The 19,562-nt window shown below is 40.0% G+C and overlaps 1 protein-coding gene across 8 annotated transcripts in view; it reads left to right on the forward strand.

Moving 5' to 3' along the window:
* The window catches only part of CUX1 (cut like homeobox 1), a 398,007-nt gene that overhangs the window by 163,499 nt on the left and 214,946 nt on the right, over positions 1-19,562 (forward strand). For all 8 annotated transcript variants that reach the window (XM_034752645.1, XM_034752648.1, XM_034752651.1 and 5 more), the window contains exon 4: positions 12,746-12,824. In XM_034752645.1, the coding sequence (XP_034608536.1) occupies positions 12,746-12,824 (79 nt within the window). The remainder of the gene's footprint in view (positions 1-12,745; positions 12,825-19,562) is intronic.

Genomic DNA, 19,562 nt, shown 5'->3' on the forward strand with positions numbered 1-19,562 from the left:
TAGAACTATGGTTCAATATTCAGGCCAACTTCATAATTGAAAACACATTTTCTTCTCAAAAGCTGCAGCTGGTTTGGTTCTGCTCATGCAGAAAAGGATATAACCTTGCATAACATAGGAAATGAACGGTTGAGAGAGAAGCCAAATTCAATTTCAGTCAGATATTTTGAGGATAAGTCCATGATCTATGGAAGCAGGGGAATGAAAAGTGTGTGTATGTGGAAAGCAGCGTATTCAGCAGTCTATTAATCATGGCTAGCCTGGGTGCTGTTGTGTGCTGTTGCATTAGCACTGATGCTAGTACAGAGGCTGGAGAGCAGCCAAGCACTCCAGAAGTTAACCTCTTAAAGACCCTGAGCTGCTTTCTGTTGAATAAATGTAATTTTGTGGTCAGAAATAAATGCTTGTGATGTAGCAGGAGCTTTGAAAACAACAGCAAGGCAAAGCTATTACAAATTGCTCTGTGTTGTGGAAGTCAACAGCATACATCAAAATTCAGAGCTTTCATGTCATTGATTTAGGCCCAAAGCTTTGCAGCTTTTCAATAAAAGCCCTATTAAACAATTGTATGTAACAGACAATGTGGAGCAAATCTAATATTTCCACTAGATAATTATTATCTTTAACATTCTCTCAGCAGCTGCCAGTGGAGCTTTTCTTTCTTTAACATGAACACAGAAAAAGGTTTCACACACTTTATTTTAATCTTGTGTTATGATCCTAAACTGCAAAAGAAAACACTGAGCAGCTTGAAACAACAATGGTGCTGTTAGTTTTGTTTCTTTGGTTTGTACAAATGTGTAAATGATCGATTTCGGCTAAGTTTGTTGCAATTTAGGCAGTCTTCCCTCAGGAATGGGATTTAAATATATTTAGACATCAGGAAAGGGGTATGCGCTCTTCTTGATGAGAATGCAGGACACCCATTAATATCAATAAGAGTTATACACATGGAGCGGGTAGAGAATATGCCTTTGAGAGAAGAAATATTATATTCAAAACTATTAACTTTACAAACTATGAACTCTGCTATAGGTGAGATTATGTTCAACCCCAGCACACAAGAGAAGGGTGTGACTAGCTTCCCTGCATCTGTTATACCTCCTACACATGCCACTGGCATTCTGTTCCATCCCACATTACAATGGGCCTTATTCTTCCCCCCCTTGCAAGATACGAGCAGGTCCCACTGAAATCAATGGGAGTTACTCATATCCTGCAGTGGGAGAATCTGGCCCAACGCAGTGCCTCTTAGAGCACCTACTGGTGGTTGTCAGACTCCATGCTGCCTCCAATCTGGGACAGTACCTTAAGCCATATTTTCATTTTATACAGTTAGTAAATATTCCCTTCCCATGTGTGTTTCCGTTTTTAATTATATCTATGTTAGAAATTAGAGCTGGAGAAGGCATCTCATCCATCTTCCTGCCCTGGGCTCAGACGGGGAATAAAAATATTGGCACTCTTCTCAAGCTCTGTCCATAACACCAGACTCTCTTCTATAACCTCCCTCCTATACTCCACCCCTATCCCAGAGTAGCTGAAAGTTTCTATTGAAATGGTTAGTGATGAAATAGCTAACACTGACATTACTTTGTCACCAGACTTTAGAAACACCTCATTGAGAAGAATTGGGCAATTTGCACCTTTCAGAGGCATTATTTCTGTTTGTAGACTAGTTCTTAGTTTGCAGGTACATACAATTTTGTTCAGGTTAAATGTCCCAAAGCTTCATTAAGAGAGTTAAGATTGCCTAGTGGTGCTTGGTGCCCTTCAGAACATTGAATTCCGCTACACGCAGACCTCTGGAAATACAAAATTACAGTACACTCCATCCCTGCTGCACAGCTTTACCTCTGTCCCCCTGGAGCTGGTAATAGCCACTGGCAGTGGTTCAGGAAGGGAGAGGGTGCCATAACAAGTAAACATAAGGAAATTCTAGGAGAGTGTGCCATTGTTTATTGTGTTCCAGCGACGTGAATCACAGCATTAGATCTGCATGCACTCCAGCTAGGTTCATTGTGCTAGGTGTGTAGTAGTGTTGGATAGTAGAGGATTTAGTTGGAGCAGGTTGGCATAACTGTTACTCTGATATGAAATGTACAGAGGTGTTCTTGTCATGTGGATCATCAGTAGTGTGGTCTCTGGGGTTAATGAGGGGTATGAAAGCAGTGTGTCAGAAGAACTCCTCTTGGAATGGTGAAGGGGTTGTAACATTTAGCAAGTCTAAGCTGATTTGCATGGAGTAGGCTCAGAGTTGGAGTGTAGATCAGGTGTAGGTAGCTCCACACTTGTTCCCCAAGTGTTCTGTAGCATCTGTAAGGGTTGAATGTTAGTATGTGTGTTATTGGCATGTCAGGTTTTGCTCAAAGAGGGCAGAGTTAAGGTGATGTTTCAGGGGTGGTGTATTTCTTAACTTGGATTTCCTATTTTCAGAGGTTTGAGTGTAGCTGAATAAAATGTTCTGAAGGGCTTGAGGTACCCACTAGGCAACCATAGCTCTGTGTTAACTAAGTTTTGAGATGTTTAATTTTTTTTTTAAATATCTCCGTATACGCATGTACCAAAGCCCAACTCTCTGCCTCTTTTGCTTCGAGCTCTTTGACAATGATTACTTCAACCACAGAATGCACTAGCTGCATGTTAGTCCCTTCACTGCCTCTAAAGCATCTTCTCATCTCCCTCCGCCCCATGAACAAGTGGTTGTTGGAATGGGACCCGCAGGTTGAGGAGCTGGGGAGGGAATGCAGGTACAATGCAGGGAGTGATGTGGAGTCATTGAGAGTGTTTTTTGAAGTGCGAGACAAACATGGAGTGAATGACGTGGAGCGTTTCGGGGAGGGGGGGGGAACAGAGCTGAAGCTCCCTGACATTCCCCACTGCACATTTGACCCCCTCCTTTTCATCCCCATCTTCCCTTCATTGCTCTAGCACTGCTCCAACATTCCTTCCATCACCTATTGTTCATCCCCATACCTTTCGCTGCTCCAGGCCCTCTCACATGCACATCAGCTCCACTCTCCTTTTTGCCACGCAGTGCCCCTGTTAACCTTGGAGGATCATGGGGAGGTTGGGAAGATGGTGGGGCTGTGAGTAGTGTATGTACCAGCTTGAGGCAGGAGGTGCCAAGCCTAGAGGTGCCGGGGCTCAGCCCTAGGAAGTGTTGGCACAAATTAAGCACTGACTTTGGTGCAGTGACCACAGCATGTGTCATTGGGCCACTCAGTTACTATGGCCAGGTCTGCACTCAAAAGTTACGGCGACCCAGCTATGTCACTCGGGGGAGGTGTGAAAAATCCATAGTCCTGAACGATACAGTTAAGCTGACCTAACCCCTGGTGTAGACAGCGCTAGGTTGATGGAAGAATTCTTCCATCAACCTAGCTGCTGCTGCCTCTTGGGGAGGTGGATTAACTAAGCCGACGGAAGAACACCTCCTGTTGCTGTATTGAGTGTCTAGGTGGAAGCACTACAGCGATGCAACTGTAGCTCTGCAACATTTCAAGTGTAGACAATACCTGTGACAGCAAACTGCCTGGAAACAGTCTGGCACTTGAAAAGCCGTTAGTCTTGCTGTACGTGTGCGTTTCATTGTCTCTGGGTATGTTTCCGCAGCACTCAGAAGGAGTAATTGTGTCATGTGCAGGCATACCCGAGTTACCTTTTGATTGAGTTAGCTTGCTCGAACTAGCACTAAAGAGCAGTAGTGGTGTGAGTTAGCTGCCACAGTATAGTCCCACCTGGAACCCTGTGTACGTACTCCTACAGCTAGCCCATCCTGCCACCTGTGTCACTGTGGCTACACTGCTAGGTTTAGTGAGTTAGCTCAGATTAGGCCTACACATGCAGTCCCAGTTGCAGGGTAGACGTACCCTTTGGCTGAAGCTACAGAAACCCCGCTCTAACCTAACCCTGAATAATTTCTTCAACATAACCAGCCCACAGGTGCAGTGGGTGCCATGCACTAGCTGAGATAAATCCCAAACAACTGTGATCAGTTTGGGGAGGATTAGAGCCATAGTTTTAGCCCCAGATGTGCTCAAAAAAAGCTAGGAGGAAAAAGTTGATTTTATTAACACACTTTTTTAAAAAGAGTGCTGTATCTCAGGAACCCCTTATTCATATGACCCCAGATTTGGACCTCTATCCCTACTCTGCACCTGTTGGGCATAGCAAATTTAAAAACAATCTGAGTCAGCATGTGGATTTTAGAGCACTTAAGAATAGTCTGTTAACAGTAAGCAACTCTCAACCTTCACTATAGTAAAGCTTCTTTCTCTTCTTAAGTTTAACTGTTTCAGTATGTGGGGGTGTATTTCCCCCTACATTTATGGGGAAAAAGCATCTTTATGTAACTATGACTACTGCATCCACACGAAGGGTTGTACTGCTTTAACTATACATATTTCAAACAGGTGTAGTTAAAGGGTTACTGCTGATTAGAGGCTGGTGTGGGAGGTTGAAGGACAGGTTAGAGAACCACTCAGCTTAGCATGGTGCTACTTTTCATACTGGGAAGTTGGATGGAGCTGCATAGCCCAGAAATTCCAGAAAATGGCTACTCTGTCCCTAACTTCCATTGCATGGATGAGGGTTTGGCATCATTGCCCTAGCCGTGTCTAGACTCCAATTTCCAACACGTGCCATTTGGGTCTTCCACACCCATGCAAAAAGGCATATTGACACAGGCGCTGGGTCACTGCGCTGATTGCACTGTGTATTGCTCTGCTGATTGCTGCCTCCGCCCCTGCTGAGCTGGAGGTACAGGTGCAAATCTCCACTCTTGCTCTGTGCTACTTACAGGTATGGAGGATCAATCCTACAGGCTGTTAATTCTTGCCACTTAGTTTGCTTGTGTTCCAGATATTCCCTAGGCAGGGAGCAGAATTAACACAGGGTACGTGGGATCCAAGTTCAGCCACAGTTAGAGGGGACCTGAGCACAACAATGACTTGAAGGCAGAGCAGTAGGTGGCATGAGCAGTGAAAAGCACAGCACTGTCATTCATTTGTAAATACCTACTGGGATGGGATGGGCAGGAGGATCAAGGACTTCAGAAGTCAGAGGAAGACAAGAGTCGATCCTGTGGCCTTGGGAGAGTAAGCCCATCTCCAGGAAGGGCATGGTTGTTGGCCGGGAAGAACAGAGTGTATCTGGAGATGCTTAGAAGACTTAGGCTATGTCTACACTACCGCGGTAAGTCGACCTACACTATGCAACTCCAGCTACATGAATAACGTAGCTGGAGTCGACGTACCCGAAGTCGAGTTACCGTGGAGTCTACACCGTAGTTGGTCAACGGGAGAAACTCTCCCGTTGACTTACTTTACTCTTCTCATCGGGGGTAGAGTACAGGGGTCGACAGGAGAGCAATCTGCTGTCGATTTGGTGGGTTTTCACTAGACCCGCTAAATGGACCACTGGTGGATCAATCTCAGAGCGTCGATCCCAGCTATAGTGTAGACATAGCCTTAGTCTGCCTTAGGGACAGAAGATCTGGAACTTTGGAGGATCTGAGTCCCATTTATAATACAAGTGTAGGACTGGAAGGGTCAGTAGGTCATCTAGTCCTGTCTCCTGCATTCAAGGCAGGACTACGTAATAACTAGACCATTCCTGACAGGTGTTTGTGTAATCTTAAAAACCTCCAATAAGAGAAATGACTCAATGTCCCTAGGCAAATTGGTCCAATGCATAACTACCCTGACAGTTAGAAAGCTTTTCCTGATGTCCAGCCTAAACCTCCCTTGCTGCAGTTTAAGCCCATTCCTGCTTGTCTTGTTCTTAGAGGTTAACAAGAACGTTTTTTGTCCTCCTCCTTGTATAAACCTTTTATGTACTTGAAAACTGCTACTCTGTCCCCCCTCAGTCTTCTCTTCTCCATACTAAACAATCTTTCCTCAAAGGTCATGTTTTCTAGCCCTTTAATCATTTTTGTTGCTGTCCTTTGGACTTTCTCCAGTTTATCCAGATCATTTTGAATTTTAATCCTGTCCTCCAAAGCACTAGCAATCCCTCCCAACTTGGTATTGTCCACAAACTTTATAAGTGTACTCTCTATACTGTTATCTAAATCATAGATGAAGATATTGAATAGAATCAGACCCAGGACCGATCCCTGTGGGACCCTACTCGATATGGTCTTCCAGCTTGACTGTGAACCACAGATAACTACTCTCTGGGAACGGTTTTCCAACCAGTTTTGCACCCACTTTATAGTAGCTCCATCTAGGCTAGTTTGTTTATAAGAAGATCATGCAAGACAGTATCAAAAGCCTTCCTAAAGTCAAGATATACCACATCTACTACTCCCCCACCTATCCACAAGGCTTGTTACCCTGTCAAAGAAAGCTACTATATTGGTTTGACACGATTTGTTCTTGACAAATCCATGTTGACTGTTACTTATCACCTTATTATCTTCTATGAGCTTGCAGATTGCTTGCTTGATTATTTGCACCATTATCTTTCTGGGTACTGAAGTTAAGATGACCGGTCTGTAATTCCCTGGGTTGTCCTTATGCCCCTTCTTATAGATTGGCATTATATTTGCCCTCTTCCAGTCCTCTGGAATCTCTCCCATCTTCCAGGAGTTTTCAAAGATAATGGCTAATCTGTTTTATCTAATCTTCTCTTTAATCTGCTTCTGTTGTCTTTATGCCAGATAGCTTTTGATCAAACTGTAATGTGCTGGTAAATGTAACTGGTGTACATGTCCCTAGGATTGTATTACTTAGAAGGTGGCATACCTATGCACTACATTAGAGCAACTGTGTTCACAGGCTTCCATTGTTTCCATGATAAGGCCCCATTTTTGTTTTTTTTTCTATCTAACCATCTTTTGCTCAGCAAAAAATATACCATGTGCTGTAAGCCGATTCACAAGCTTTTTCTTAAACGCGTCATTAAAATCCTTTTAAATGTGTTTAATTTATGCAAATAATCAAACAAAACAGTTTTTTGCTTTGTGTTCTGTCACCTGTGAGTTTCTAATTAAAAAAAAAAAAAATTCTCAGCCCGTTGGTTCATGATGCAGATATCACTGTTAGCATTAAAAAAAGGCAAGTTTTTAATCTTAGAAAAGATACTGTACCTGTACAGTAAGTGGTCTCTAGCATGCATTATGTATTGCATAGCTATTAGGATGTATCACCTTTGAAACCGACATGCTAATGGTTTAGATAAAAAACAGGCCTGGCTCTTCTGTAATTTCTCCAAAGAATGAATTGTATCATTGCTTAGTGTTAATAATACTTACTAGTACCACTGTTTGATTTCCAGGAGGTTCCTCCAAGAATTATGGCATGGTTTAACAAAGTGAAAAGCAAGGTGACAGTCCTTTACTATTCTTAATGGCACTTCCAAACACCAAAGAAATTAAATTCAAACTACATTAAAAAGAGCTAATTTTGTAATGCAAAATGACAAAAGTAAAGAAATTCCTAGTTGAGTGAGTGTGTGTGTGTGTGTGTGTGTGTGTGTGTGTGTGTGCATCCATGCGTGCACCCCCTTAACTCAGTCGGTTGTATCCCAGGTTATTCTGTACATAGAGACCTCTGCAACAGGAAAAATGGGACCAATAAAGGGATTTTCTTTTGTTTAGTTGTAAGCAACCTTAATCACGTGAAAATCTATATTTGTCAGGAATCTATTAAATTTAAAGCTCAAATAGTTGACTTATTTCTATAATTAGTCTTTGAAAAGTTAATTGGATATATGAGCCATTTATTTTAAGGTGGTAAATTAGTTGCAGGTTGGGTACAGTATAATAAAAGGATATTTATTCCTTAAAGATTATTGGAGGGTTTGTGAGGATGAATATCACGAATGTACATCCAGTGGTGAAATGTAAAAGGATCAGGACTAGAAAATCCCTATTAAATCTCCACACAGGTTATGCATGTCTGACATATTTTATGTGCTGCTAACATTACTATAATTATTAAAGCACTGACATGGTCATTGAAATACAAGGCACAGACGACAATATGATCCCTTCCCTGATGAGCTATATTTGGAATATTGAATTGCAAAAAAATATATATGTAGTGATCTAACTGTGATCCATGTTGAAAGTCTCAGATCCTTTAGCCCCTCCATGGCTGTCATTGCCATGTGCCTCTTTCTCATTCTGCATCCAGAGTTTTTATCCATTGATCATGTCATCACAACTACAGCTCTTGTTAAGCGTCAGTGAAAGATGCACTGGCAGCTGGAAATCCCAACTTCCCCACTAAAAGCTTTATTTCTGTGCTGTACCTTTAAATTCTAAAATACAGCAGTGCAATGTTCGGTCTGTGACTGTACTGTAAGAGAAAGTATTTAGTTCAGTACAGCCTGTTCTCCAGTGCAGTCCACTCCTTTCAGATCAGAACACTGAATCTAGGGGATTTGTGGAGCAGTACAGTCTCAGACTTTCAATTAGTATTGAACTTCCTCAAAGCATAAAGAGTTAGAGATTAGAAATTAAAGTGATGGGTTTTACCTATCTCTGTTTGAACTTAACTAGACATGGGTCTGCTGTAACTCAGATAGTTCTAATGTAAATTTGTATTTAATCTTCCTAGACTTGGACAGTGCTCACTAAACTCATGGTCAGTTTCTGATCTTTGTTACATGTGGGTAAATCCAAAGGTCAGTCGAGTGATTTCATTGGCATTACCCAGGTGTAACAGAGATCAGAATCTGACCCAGTGTATATAAATTAGGCTGTCCAAGCTAGTATGGTGGTATGCCAATAATTCAGCTGTCACACTGGCGACTGAGGATTGGGAATAGATTAAGGAGTCTCTCTGGTCTAGTAGACAGATAATTATGGAAATGATTTCTTCTGTCTGTGGGCTGAACTTTGAGCTCTGTTCAACAACTCATGAAAGAGCTTGACCTTGGAAAATAAGGTGGATAGGAGGAGGATTGCTCACACACTAGTTTCTTATTTCTGTTATCTCCATATAGCTCCATTGGTATTTTAAAGATGAACAGTATGCTAAGGAGGGAGGATTGCTAACACACTAGTAGTGTCTTATTTCTGTTATCTCAATATAGCTCCAGTGGTATTATCAAGACAAATAGTATGTCAAAACTTAAAAGTGAACATATGCTTATGGGGGTGGGGAGTACAGGGGTCACTGCTGTTTCTTTCTAGTCAGAAAAGACTTAATGTGCTTGGTTTAGATAAGTTAAGGTTCACAGCTGAGCTGATCTCAGAAGTTGGCTAGTGTAATTTTCAGTTGACACGTGGCTCCCTAAACTTTTTAGAGCTTACAAAATTCCACAGCCAGAGTTTTTATGACATAGTTAACACTGTTCTAACTTACTCCAGTCCCAACTGGTCGTCATTGACTCCTGAGGCAACACCACCTTGATTTTAAAAGTGTTGTGTGAACTGTACAAGTATATTTATTTCCATGTTATTTCAGGGATTTGTTTTTCCTGTGTCTCTAGTTGTTGTTTTTTTTTTGTACTCTGCTTCTTTGTGTAATTTAAACTACCATATGTTTTGGTGCTTTGTTTTTTCCCTATTACGTAGAATCATAGGATTGGATGGGACCTCGAGAAGTCATCTAGTCCAATCCCCTGCACTCATGGCAGGACTAAATATTATCTAGTTTACACTCCCTACCTCTGTACATTCAGAAGCAGTGTCCCTACTTACTTTTTAATCCATGTTAAAACAAATGTTATGCTTTATTCTAGTTTTGTGTTTGTGTGTTGGGTATAAAATGTGCTAAGGTGCTCACAGTAAACGCAATCTATAAATCAGACAGATTGATAATTTGTCAGACTGCCCAAACAGTCCTAAAATGAAATAATGTGAATGGAAATTCTGGTGCCTTAGTCTAACTATTTGCAATCTCAATTCTGGATTTAGGACTCAAAAGAGTCAGGAGCATTACTGTCAATTACAAAACTGTTTGCCATCTTTGATCCACCAGGTGTATGTCATTTGAACTCTATTTTATACTTAATAATCAGTTTATAACCAGGTGTTGGTGCCTCAATGATACACTTTATATTGTTTAAACAGAAAATAGGGTTGTGTCATTTTTTAGAAAAGAAAAACTTTTGATATGAAAATAAATCCATTCAAGTTTTCATAGAAAGGATGTCTCGATCAACTGGAATGCCGTTGCTTTGATAGAAAGGATGAATGATTCCCCCCACCCCTATAAGTATAGTATCAGTTCTCTAATGTTAATAGAGTTTAATAGTTATTATTTCGATCTGTACTATGTAGAAAAGTTGCAAATGGAGATAAAATTGTGTATAGGGACATTGAGATCCAGAAGTACAACATATGGTACATATGTCCTTTCAGAGCTTTCATTTATATATCCAGGATATACCTCTTCATCTGAACCTCAAAAAGCTAGCTAGTGGTCCCCTATCTATTCTCTGTACTTCAAAACCACTGTTTAGTTCTCTCAAGCATTGATTTATACCATCTTATGCTTTTCAGGCTTTGGCAATTTGTTCCAAATTCCAGTTTCCAAATATTCTGAAATACTTATGTGCTTATTCCCTCATGATCATCCCATTTGTGGTTTCTTGTGTTTGAATTAATAAACAACTTATTCACAACCATCTATTCCTTGCTTTCCAGTGTGTCTCATGCCCTGTGAGATTCCACTGTTTTTCCATAACCTTTTTTGGTAAACTGTAAAAGCCAAGCATAGCCAATCTTTCTTCAGAATTTATATCTGCTCCCCAAATCCGCAATCATTTTGCACTCTGCTGCTTGCTTTCAATTTCACCAATACCCTTGATTTTCTAAGCTAACAGGAATTGCACAAAGTAGTCTAGGTTCCGATATTACATCTGTGTTAATTAGGTGTAACTCCACTGAAGTCTGTTGAGTTACTCCATATTTTCCTGGGTGCAAGTGAGATCAGAATTTGGCTCATTGTTCTACTTGCAGCCTTGTATTGTGTCAAAATAACTTCTGTCTCTACAACCTTTCTCTGAATATCCCAAGATTGTGTTACTGCTGCCAAGCATTGTGCAGATGCTTATAGTGTCCTTGTTTTCCTCCTGGACCCCTCCCCCCAAGTGTTGTCTTGGTTTATATACTGTATTGTGCAGTTCAGTAGTTTTTACAATTGTCCATCTCTCCTAGTTTTGTCACCTTAACTTCTTTATAATGTTCTCTACAAGTCAGTTATTAGTCCATAAGACTAATCTATACAAGTCATTTGGAATTTGTATGCTCTGTTTCTGTGCACAATGTCTGACTCCCTCCATTATGGTAATAATCTATAGTTCTAGGCTTTTTCAAAATCCTTCCCTTTACAAAGTCATTTCATATAAAGTAAACAGATGTGGCACCAAGTCTGACCCTGTAGCACCCCCCTCCTTATCTCTCTTCTCCCTGAGCTGTTTCCTTTCACTGGCACCCTGTGTTTCCTGTGCCAAAGCCAGTTTAGAATCCATTTCAATAGGTTGGTCTTAGGATACTTTCTAATTCTGCAAGTCAAACTCTCATGTAGTAGAGTATCAGATACTTTCCTGAAACATGGATACAGTAAACTCTGTCCATTGTTTCAGCCTTATCTACCAAATCAGTAACGTGGTTAAAGAATTCAAGGACGTTTTTTAGACAGGACCTTCCTTTTTGTAGTTCATGTTGACGTACACATCTTTCAAATGTTTCATAATGTTATCCCTTATCAATTGTTTCTCTCTAGTTGAAATGAGGGTTACATATCCAGATCCTTCCTTGTGTTTTAGTAAAAATATGGGTACTGTAATATCCATCCTTTGAGTGCTGACTGAGACCTCAGTGTACTGTTAGAAAACTTTGCCAAAGACTTTCCTGTTTCCCTTATTGTCTCCTTCTGCACTGGGGTGTATAAAAAAGGTGCTTTGTCAAACTTTAATAATTATAAATGTTTTGTTATCTAATCCAATGCACTAGGAACTTAAAAAAAATAAACCATATTCTTCACCCAAGAAATGTTTAGTCCATTCTCGGAGTTGTTAATCTTCCATTTATTTTGGGAATGAAATCACTGAGAAAAACTACAGTAAACAGTACTGGGTACATTTTGTCCTCACACACGGATGCACAGCTCCTCTTATCTTCAGGAGGAGTTCCACATATGTATCTATGGGCAGCATCTGCCCCTACTGGTGTAATTTAAGCACACAAAAGTAAGGATATTCAGAATTTAAATGGAAATTTGTGTCTAACCTATACAGGAGAACTCCTTTGTATGTGGGAGATCCATGGCTGCTTAGTCTCTGGTATAGCAGTGTTCCAAGAAAAATGTCTCATGACCTGCCAGGAGACCTGATAGAAATACAAAGCTATGCACATGTTGCTGAAAAAGGTAGAATGAGACCAGTCTCGCCTGTGTATGATGCTGTAGTATAGTTAGGCTTCAGTTAGTGGCAAACAAAATAAATTATTCATGGAAAACCTGTGTCCCAAATACGTTTTAATCTATATACTATGTGCCTAAGAATTAAAATAGATGGTATTGGGCATAAAATATGGATGTTCACTGTTGTGCTAGAATAGGTGTTTTAGTATCTATAGTACAAACATATAGAAAAATCATCTTCTGTAGCTGATTCCCACTAGTACTTCCCAATGTGTATATTGAGAACTCAGGTTCCCATTTTACATTTGAATTAAATTGAAATTGTTGATACATTTATTCATTTATGTATATGATGCCATTGATCTGTGTGCGTGTCTTTGTTTGAACAAGTCTAAGGCTTTCTTTTCCCTCACCCTTTTTAGATTGATGCATTAGGTAAAAGAAGCAAAGAAGCAGAGGCAGCCTTCTTGAATGTCTATAAGAGATTAATTGATGTTCCAGGTAAGCAAATTATTATCCTACTCTGAAAAGCAAATGGTCTCTTTAGTTCCAGATGCTATTGGGAATTTCTTCTTCTTTTGCTGAGTTATATTTGAGTAGTGGTTTTATTCTCAAATTGATGTACTATGGCATTGTTTCTAACTGAAAGAACTGTAACTTAAGCACATTGATGGCTCCTCTTAAAACAGTTCATTGAATTCACGTATTAAGTATTGTGAGAATCATTTTATATTTAATTGTTACAATACCGTATGATTCTGAAAGCTGTTCTGAATGTTAATGGTTTATTAAATAAATTCACAGACTTTTGAGAGAGACTATCTGAAACTTTATCATAATGATGCAAACAGAATAAATCAATGTCATAGCTCCGTTTAAAGTGCCGAGAAAAGAGCAACTCTGCGCAGCTCCAAGCACACACAAACCTTTCAGTTTGTTTCCAGAGCTCAGGCTCTACCACTACTGCTAAGTAGTTGTGAATAGGAAAAGCATTTTGGATATTGACAAACTAAACTCTGTCAAGCTTCAATTTTATTAATATTACGTCTGTACATAATTATTAAATAAAGGCTGGTCACGTATAAGTATCAGATTAGAAGTTTTCTTTATTCCTGGGGCAGCCTAAATGTCAAGATTTTTTTTTTTCCTACTTACAATTTGAGAGAGCGTATATTTGTATACACTCAATAGGTACATTAGATTGGTTAGAGAAGACTTTTTTTTCTTTTTGCTGTCCTGTTCAGATAAGATGGCTGGGAGTCAGAGTCCTGGGTTTTCTTTCCAGCTCCATCATTGTCTGCGTGGTGTGACAAAGTTCCTCCTCTATCTTGGTGGGTCCTGCACTTATTGGCGGATTTTCTTGCCTCAGAGATTCACCATGTGGGTTGGGGAAAAGCCCAGAGACCTTCCCCTCTGGAAGAACCCACAGTCCAGGTCAATTGGGAGGTTTGGGGGGAACCCAGGCCCGCCCTCTACTCCGGGTTCCAGCCCAGGGCCCTGTGGACTGCAGCTGTCTATAGTGCCTCCTGTAACAGCTGCATGACAGCGACAACTCCCTGGGCTACTTCCCCATGGCCTCCTCCAAACACCTTCCTTAGTCTCACCTTCCTCCTGGTGTCTGATAACGCTTGTGCTTCTCAGTCCTCCAGCAGCACACCCTCTCACTCTCACCTCCTTGTGCCTCTTGCTCCCAGCTCCTCACACTCGCACCACAAACTGAAGTGAGCTCCTTTTTAAAACCCAGGTGCCCTGATTAGCCTGCCTTAATTGATTCTAGAAGCTTCTTAATTGGCTCCAAGTGTCCTAATTAGCCTGTCTGCCTGAACTGGTTCTAGCAGGTTCCTGATTACTCTAGTACAGTCCCTGCTCTGGTCACTCAGGGAACAGAAAACTACTCATCCAGTGACCAGTATATTTGCCCTCTACCAGACTCCTGTACCCCACTGGTCTGGGTCTGTCACAATGGTCATGGACAAGTGACAAGTTAGACAGTCATATATTCATTGCAAATTTTTAACAGTTAAAAAAATTCTCAATATTTTATTTACAGCTTATTTAATGATTAAGTATTCATCACTTAATTCCCCAGACAGAGCATTATAATTAAAATTATTATCATTTGTATTACAGAAGTGCATAGAGGCAAGGGCCCCTTTGTGCTGGGTGCAGTACAATTAATATATAGATAACCTATATCATGGACTCATCCATATTCATTCTGCCCAACTAAGGGGGCCCACCGTTCCCCCTAGGCAGTAGCTTATCCAGTTAGGTTGTTCAAATATGGCCTGTGAGGTTTCATTCCTTTACTCGTTTCCTACTCTGTGTCCTCACCCTTTTGTAGATAAGTCACAGTTTACTGCACTTGCCCTGCGGCTCAGAAAGGTAATAGATTTCTCCAAGAAGGCCTATACTTGGGTGTCCTGTGCACTTGGCATATGGCGGCCTGCTATGTTGTCCTCTAAGCCATAATTTGTCAAACAAATGAACCTGATTTCTCATGGTCCATTTTCAGCACTGATTGGTTACATAGAAAGAAGAGAGCATGCTTCTTCCCCCTCCTGCACAGTAGAAGATATTTTTGATAAAACATACATTATCATAGGTGCAAGATCCAAAAGGCATAGAGTCAAATAGAAAATTTCATGTGGAACATAAAAATGTATGACTCTCCTGTTTGGGGATCCTCACTTTTGAGAAAAACAACAAAGAGTCTGGTGGCACCTTAAAGACTAACAGATTTATTTGGGCATAAGCTTTCGTGAGTAAAAACCTCACTTCTAAGAAGTGAGGGTTTTACTCACGAAAGCGCCCAAATAAATCTGTTAGTCTTTAAGGTGCCACCAGACTCTTTGTTGTTTTTGTAGATACAGACTAACACGGCTACCCCCTGATACTTCACTTTTGAGAGAGATTTCTATAGTACCTAGTTGTGAGTGAAAGACGACTTCTCGTCTTCCTTTCCTTCATTAGCCCAAGCAACGTTATGCATGCACTCTTTCACACTCCACGGTCCTTCATTGCCCACTTGTTACATATACACATTGTATTTTGTATGCCAGTCAGTCTCTCTCTCCCCCCTCTCCCCGCTCCCCCCTCCCCCGATTCTTATAATCACAGGAAAATTTAAGATGGCTAGGTTAGAACACAATGGGGCTGGTAATAACTACATGGTTTTCCCCCCTCCGTTAAATCTCCAGAAATCCTGCCTCATGGACAGTGGCGTTGGAACAAGTTTTATAGCGGGGGTGCTGAAAGCCATTGAATAAAACTGTTAAGCCTGTATATGATGGAAGCCACTTCAAGCCAGGGGGTACTGCCACACCCCTAGTTCCAGAGTAACAGCCGTGTTAGAATACGAGTTTTTTCATGAGGTTGATGGATTTCCATTCCATACGGCTAAATGCAGTGCCTTGCATAATGACAAGTTTCAGAGTAACAAGTAACTGAAACTTGTCATTATGCAAGGCACTGCATTTAGCCGTATGGAATGGAAATCCATCAACCTCATGAAAAAACCCCTAGTTCCAGCACCCTGCTCATGGAAGGAAGAGCCTGCTTGGCGTTCACCTTTAAATGAGATTGGGTGGTGAATGGAAAGACCTCTGTTAGATCCCTGCCTATGGTGGAACAAAAATTTAAAAAAATTGAAAATAAACCCAATATATCCCTTTATGGCTATATACAGGTATGCAAGCACTTATTTTCCACAAACCATTTAATGAAAATTAAATCTAGTCCATCAAGGTGAATAGGAAGGTGTAGCACCTATGTACTTTCCCATATGGCTTTGTGTGGATATGCTTATTATAGTGCTGATACTGATAACGCCATCATTTTGTGCTAGTCTTTCATGTTTTTTCCTGTCTTACATGGTCTTCTATGTTTATGGATGGCTTTTCTCTCGCTAAATGGTATCAGCATACCTTTGTCAGGCATGTGGTGTTTTGCTTGTGTTTAGCACTGTGTATAATTTGACCTACCACTTCTGTCTGATATCTCAAATATTTACTCCTATATTTTCAGTTTCAAAATGTAGCTATGGTTTTCTTCCGATGTGCGTACTAAGCTGTGCCATTCTGATAATGCTATGATCCTGCAGAGATGCAGCATGGAATGAAGGTTGGAATGCTGCAGAGCGGCTATTTAGTATCACACATCACTGTTATATGACAAGGATACAATTATATCAGAAATCCTTTATAGTACCATATAAAAATTGCACCTAATGTCTAATTCCCAGCAGGTGGTTTTATGGGTCTTGAAGAAAGCATATATACCTCTGTTCAGTAATAACATACACGCTTCGTATAATTAAAAAAGGCTACTATTTTTAATTTTACTCATTAAATATATCCATACTGAAACACCAGATGCAATCCTTTATGGATTCAGCTAAGTTTGAGGACTTTCTTTACTGACTTGTATGGAGAATTTTCACTTGGACTCATTTGTAAAGATTTTGGAAAAAACGTGACATTTTTATCTGCAAAATTGCCCTTAGAAATAGAATGGTTTGCTCATATAAAGGATAGCTATGCCCATTCCCACCTATTTATATTGCTATTCAAGTACCCCATCAACCTGTGTGCTAAAAAATGTATCATTCTTAAAGTTAAATCCCACAAAGTATACCGTTAGTATGTTTTGTGTACATTTATGTCGCTTTAATTTTTCAAAAATGTACTGTTTCTTTTGTTGGGGACCAAAACCTTTTAAAAAAACATTTTTTTCTAATTTAACTTTCTTTTTCTCAGTTGTAGAACAGAGTTAATATAAATTTATTCCTATCGTGTGAATTGTCAGAATTGTGCCAATGGTGGAACTTATTTTGAAAAATGAGGTTTTTTCATTCATTCTTTTTTTTTTTCCCTCGCCCTCAGAAAACAGAAGATATTAGGGAGGTTTTCTTCATGCTAATGTCAATGCATTATGCCAACATCTGAGCTCACAAAACTAGAGACTAAAATACATTTGAGTAGCATTTAATATTTGAACTACTAATGCACTCACAAACCTGCTCTGTGATTAGCATTCCAGTGTGCTGATGACATGGTCCCTGCCCTGAAGAGTTTACAGTCTAAAAAAGACAAGAGGAATAAAAAGGATGGAGGGAGAGGATAATAAAATACATGCAAATTTCTTATGTATATTTGCATGAAATATTACAGTTGCAGATTGCTAAGGGGCCAGCTATCAACCCTTACATCTAGCCATCATAAATTAGCTGACTTCTTTTATATATGCCACAGTGGGAGTAGGCCTTGAGGAGAAATGTGAAGGAGAAGATGGACTTACGGATCAGTTGATGGAGGGCCTTCCACACAAAGAATTACATAACTATTTTGTTCATACATGATTATGATTCAATCCTGCGAACGCTATCTGGCATAATGCTTTCTTCTGTAAGTTACACTATGCAAGTACTGGCAATAGATGGTATAAAATTAATCAAGTAACCAGTAATAAGTAATCAATAATAAACAAAAGGGAATTATTTCCATGCCCAGAAAAGAAAATCTACTTTTTTCTTAGAGCTCTTAATACCATGATTCTCATTTGCTTATTATTTGTTTTTATATATTAACAACTCTGTCAAGGGTATTAAAGATAAAAGTAAGCTAGCTTACTCTGACAGAGTTCCAGTACTGTAATATAGTATGCTAAGAATTTCAGCTATGTTGGAGTCTGGAGAATTTATAATTGGCTAGAGAGAACTTCTTTCATGTAGGCCACCATTTCAGATGCTTTATTTGTTTATATCATGGTAGCCCCCAGAATGTGCTATGCTCTGTACAAACATGTAGGAAGTTCTGTCCCCAAGAGTTTACAATCTAGAAAGTTAGGCACACGGGGCTTGTGGGAAGGGAGAAAAGGATACAACATAAAGGTTCATTTAAAAAATGTTTTTGTTTAAATCTTGTGAGGTCAGAGGTGAGGTAAGAGAAAAGGAAGGATGGGATGAATTTATGGGAACAAGGGAACAGGACAAAGGAGGGAAGGGGAAAAAGAGACCCATGCTGTTTTTTTTAATCTGATAAAGACTTCAGCAGCTACTAAAGGTGTTAGAAGACAGTTTGTTAGATGAAGTGGAGGTTTCAGGCTATTACCTTCATTTAGTGCTTTTCAGAAAAGGACACAGAAAAGTAATCCTTCACTTACACCAGAGGTGATAAATGTTGGGAAGTAGGAATTTGTTTTGTGTGGTTTTTTTTTTTTTTTTTTTCTCCTTCCCAAGTACAATGTACACCTCTACCCCGATATAACGCTGCCCTCGGGGGCCAAAAAATCTTACTGCGTTATAGGTGAAACCGTGTTATATCGAACTTGCTTTGATCTGCCGGAGCGCACAGCCCTGCCCCCCTGGAGCGCTGCTTTACCGTGTTATATCCGAATTTGTGTTATATCGGGATAGAGGTGTATAATATTAAACAAGAGATGCAAGGTTCATGATAACTCAGATAAACAGGAAAGTGTATATACCAATTTACTTTACCAAAATGGTCAGAGCCACGGAACTTGCTTAATTAGAACATAAGCATACTGCCCTTTGTGCTTATAAAGTAATGTCAGTCGTATGTACCTTTAAAAAAGGAGTGAAGAGGTGGGAGTGAGGGTGAATCGGGTCCCAAGTGAGCAAGTTACAAAGATTCTGAAATGGGACACTAAAATATGTTTGAAAAAGTTAATACATTCTAAATGCTTCTAATTGGGTTGATCTTCAATCATTTGGCAAATTTCTGAATAAAGAGCAGGTGCAGTACAGAGTTGTGCTAAGGCTTCAAAGCGTAGTATATAGAAGATCAGGAGTGATCAGCATTGGCAAACTTGTGAGAAACTTGTACAATATTTGCCTACTGTGTGCCAACTCTAATCGGTGCCTAACTTCTGTTAGAAATCACATGCATCAAAATAATAATCCTTTTATAAAATAAAGCACATGAAATCATAGTAGAGTAATAAAATGAAATGGCTTAGGTTTTTGCTGTCACTAGTGATAATTTGACAGTGGCGATAAATATGCATATTCATTACAAGTCCCTTCTTCTCAATCCTATGAAGGAAATAATCAGAGGCTGGCATGGCACCATCAACAATACCAGGAAAAAAGGAGGCCAAACCACAGTTGTTCGTGGTCCAACCACCCTCTTACTTGTTCATTCTTTACGCTTCTGGGAAGAGATGGCAAAATGTGGAATTAATGCCCCCAGACTTTAGGTCACAATCTCATTTTATTCC

Source organism: Trachemys scripta, chromosome 18 (genome assembly GCF_013100865.1).
Source record: "Trachemys scripta elegans isolate TJP31775 chromosome 18, CAS_Tse_1.0, whole genome shotgun sequence".
NCBI classification, from domain to species: Eukaryota; Metazoa; Chordata; order Testudines; family Emydidae; genus Trachemys; species Trachemys scripta.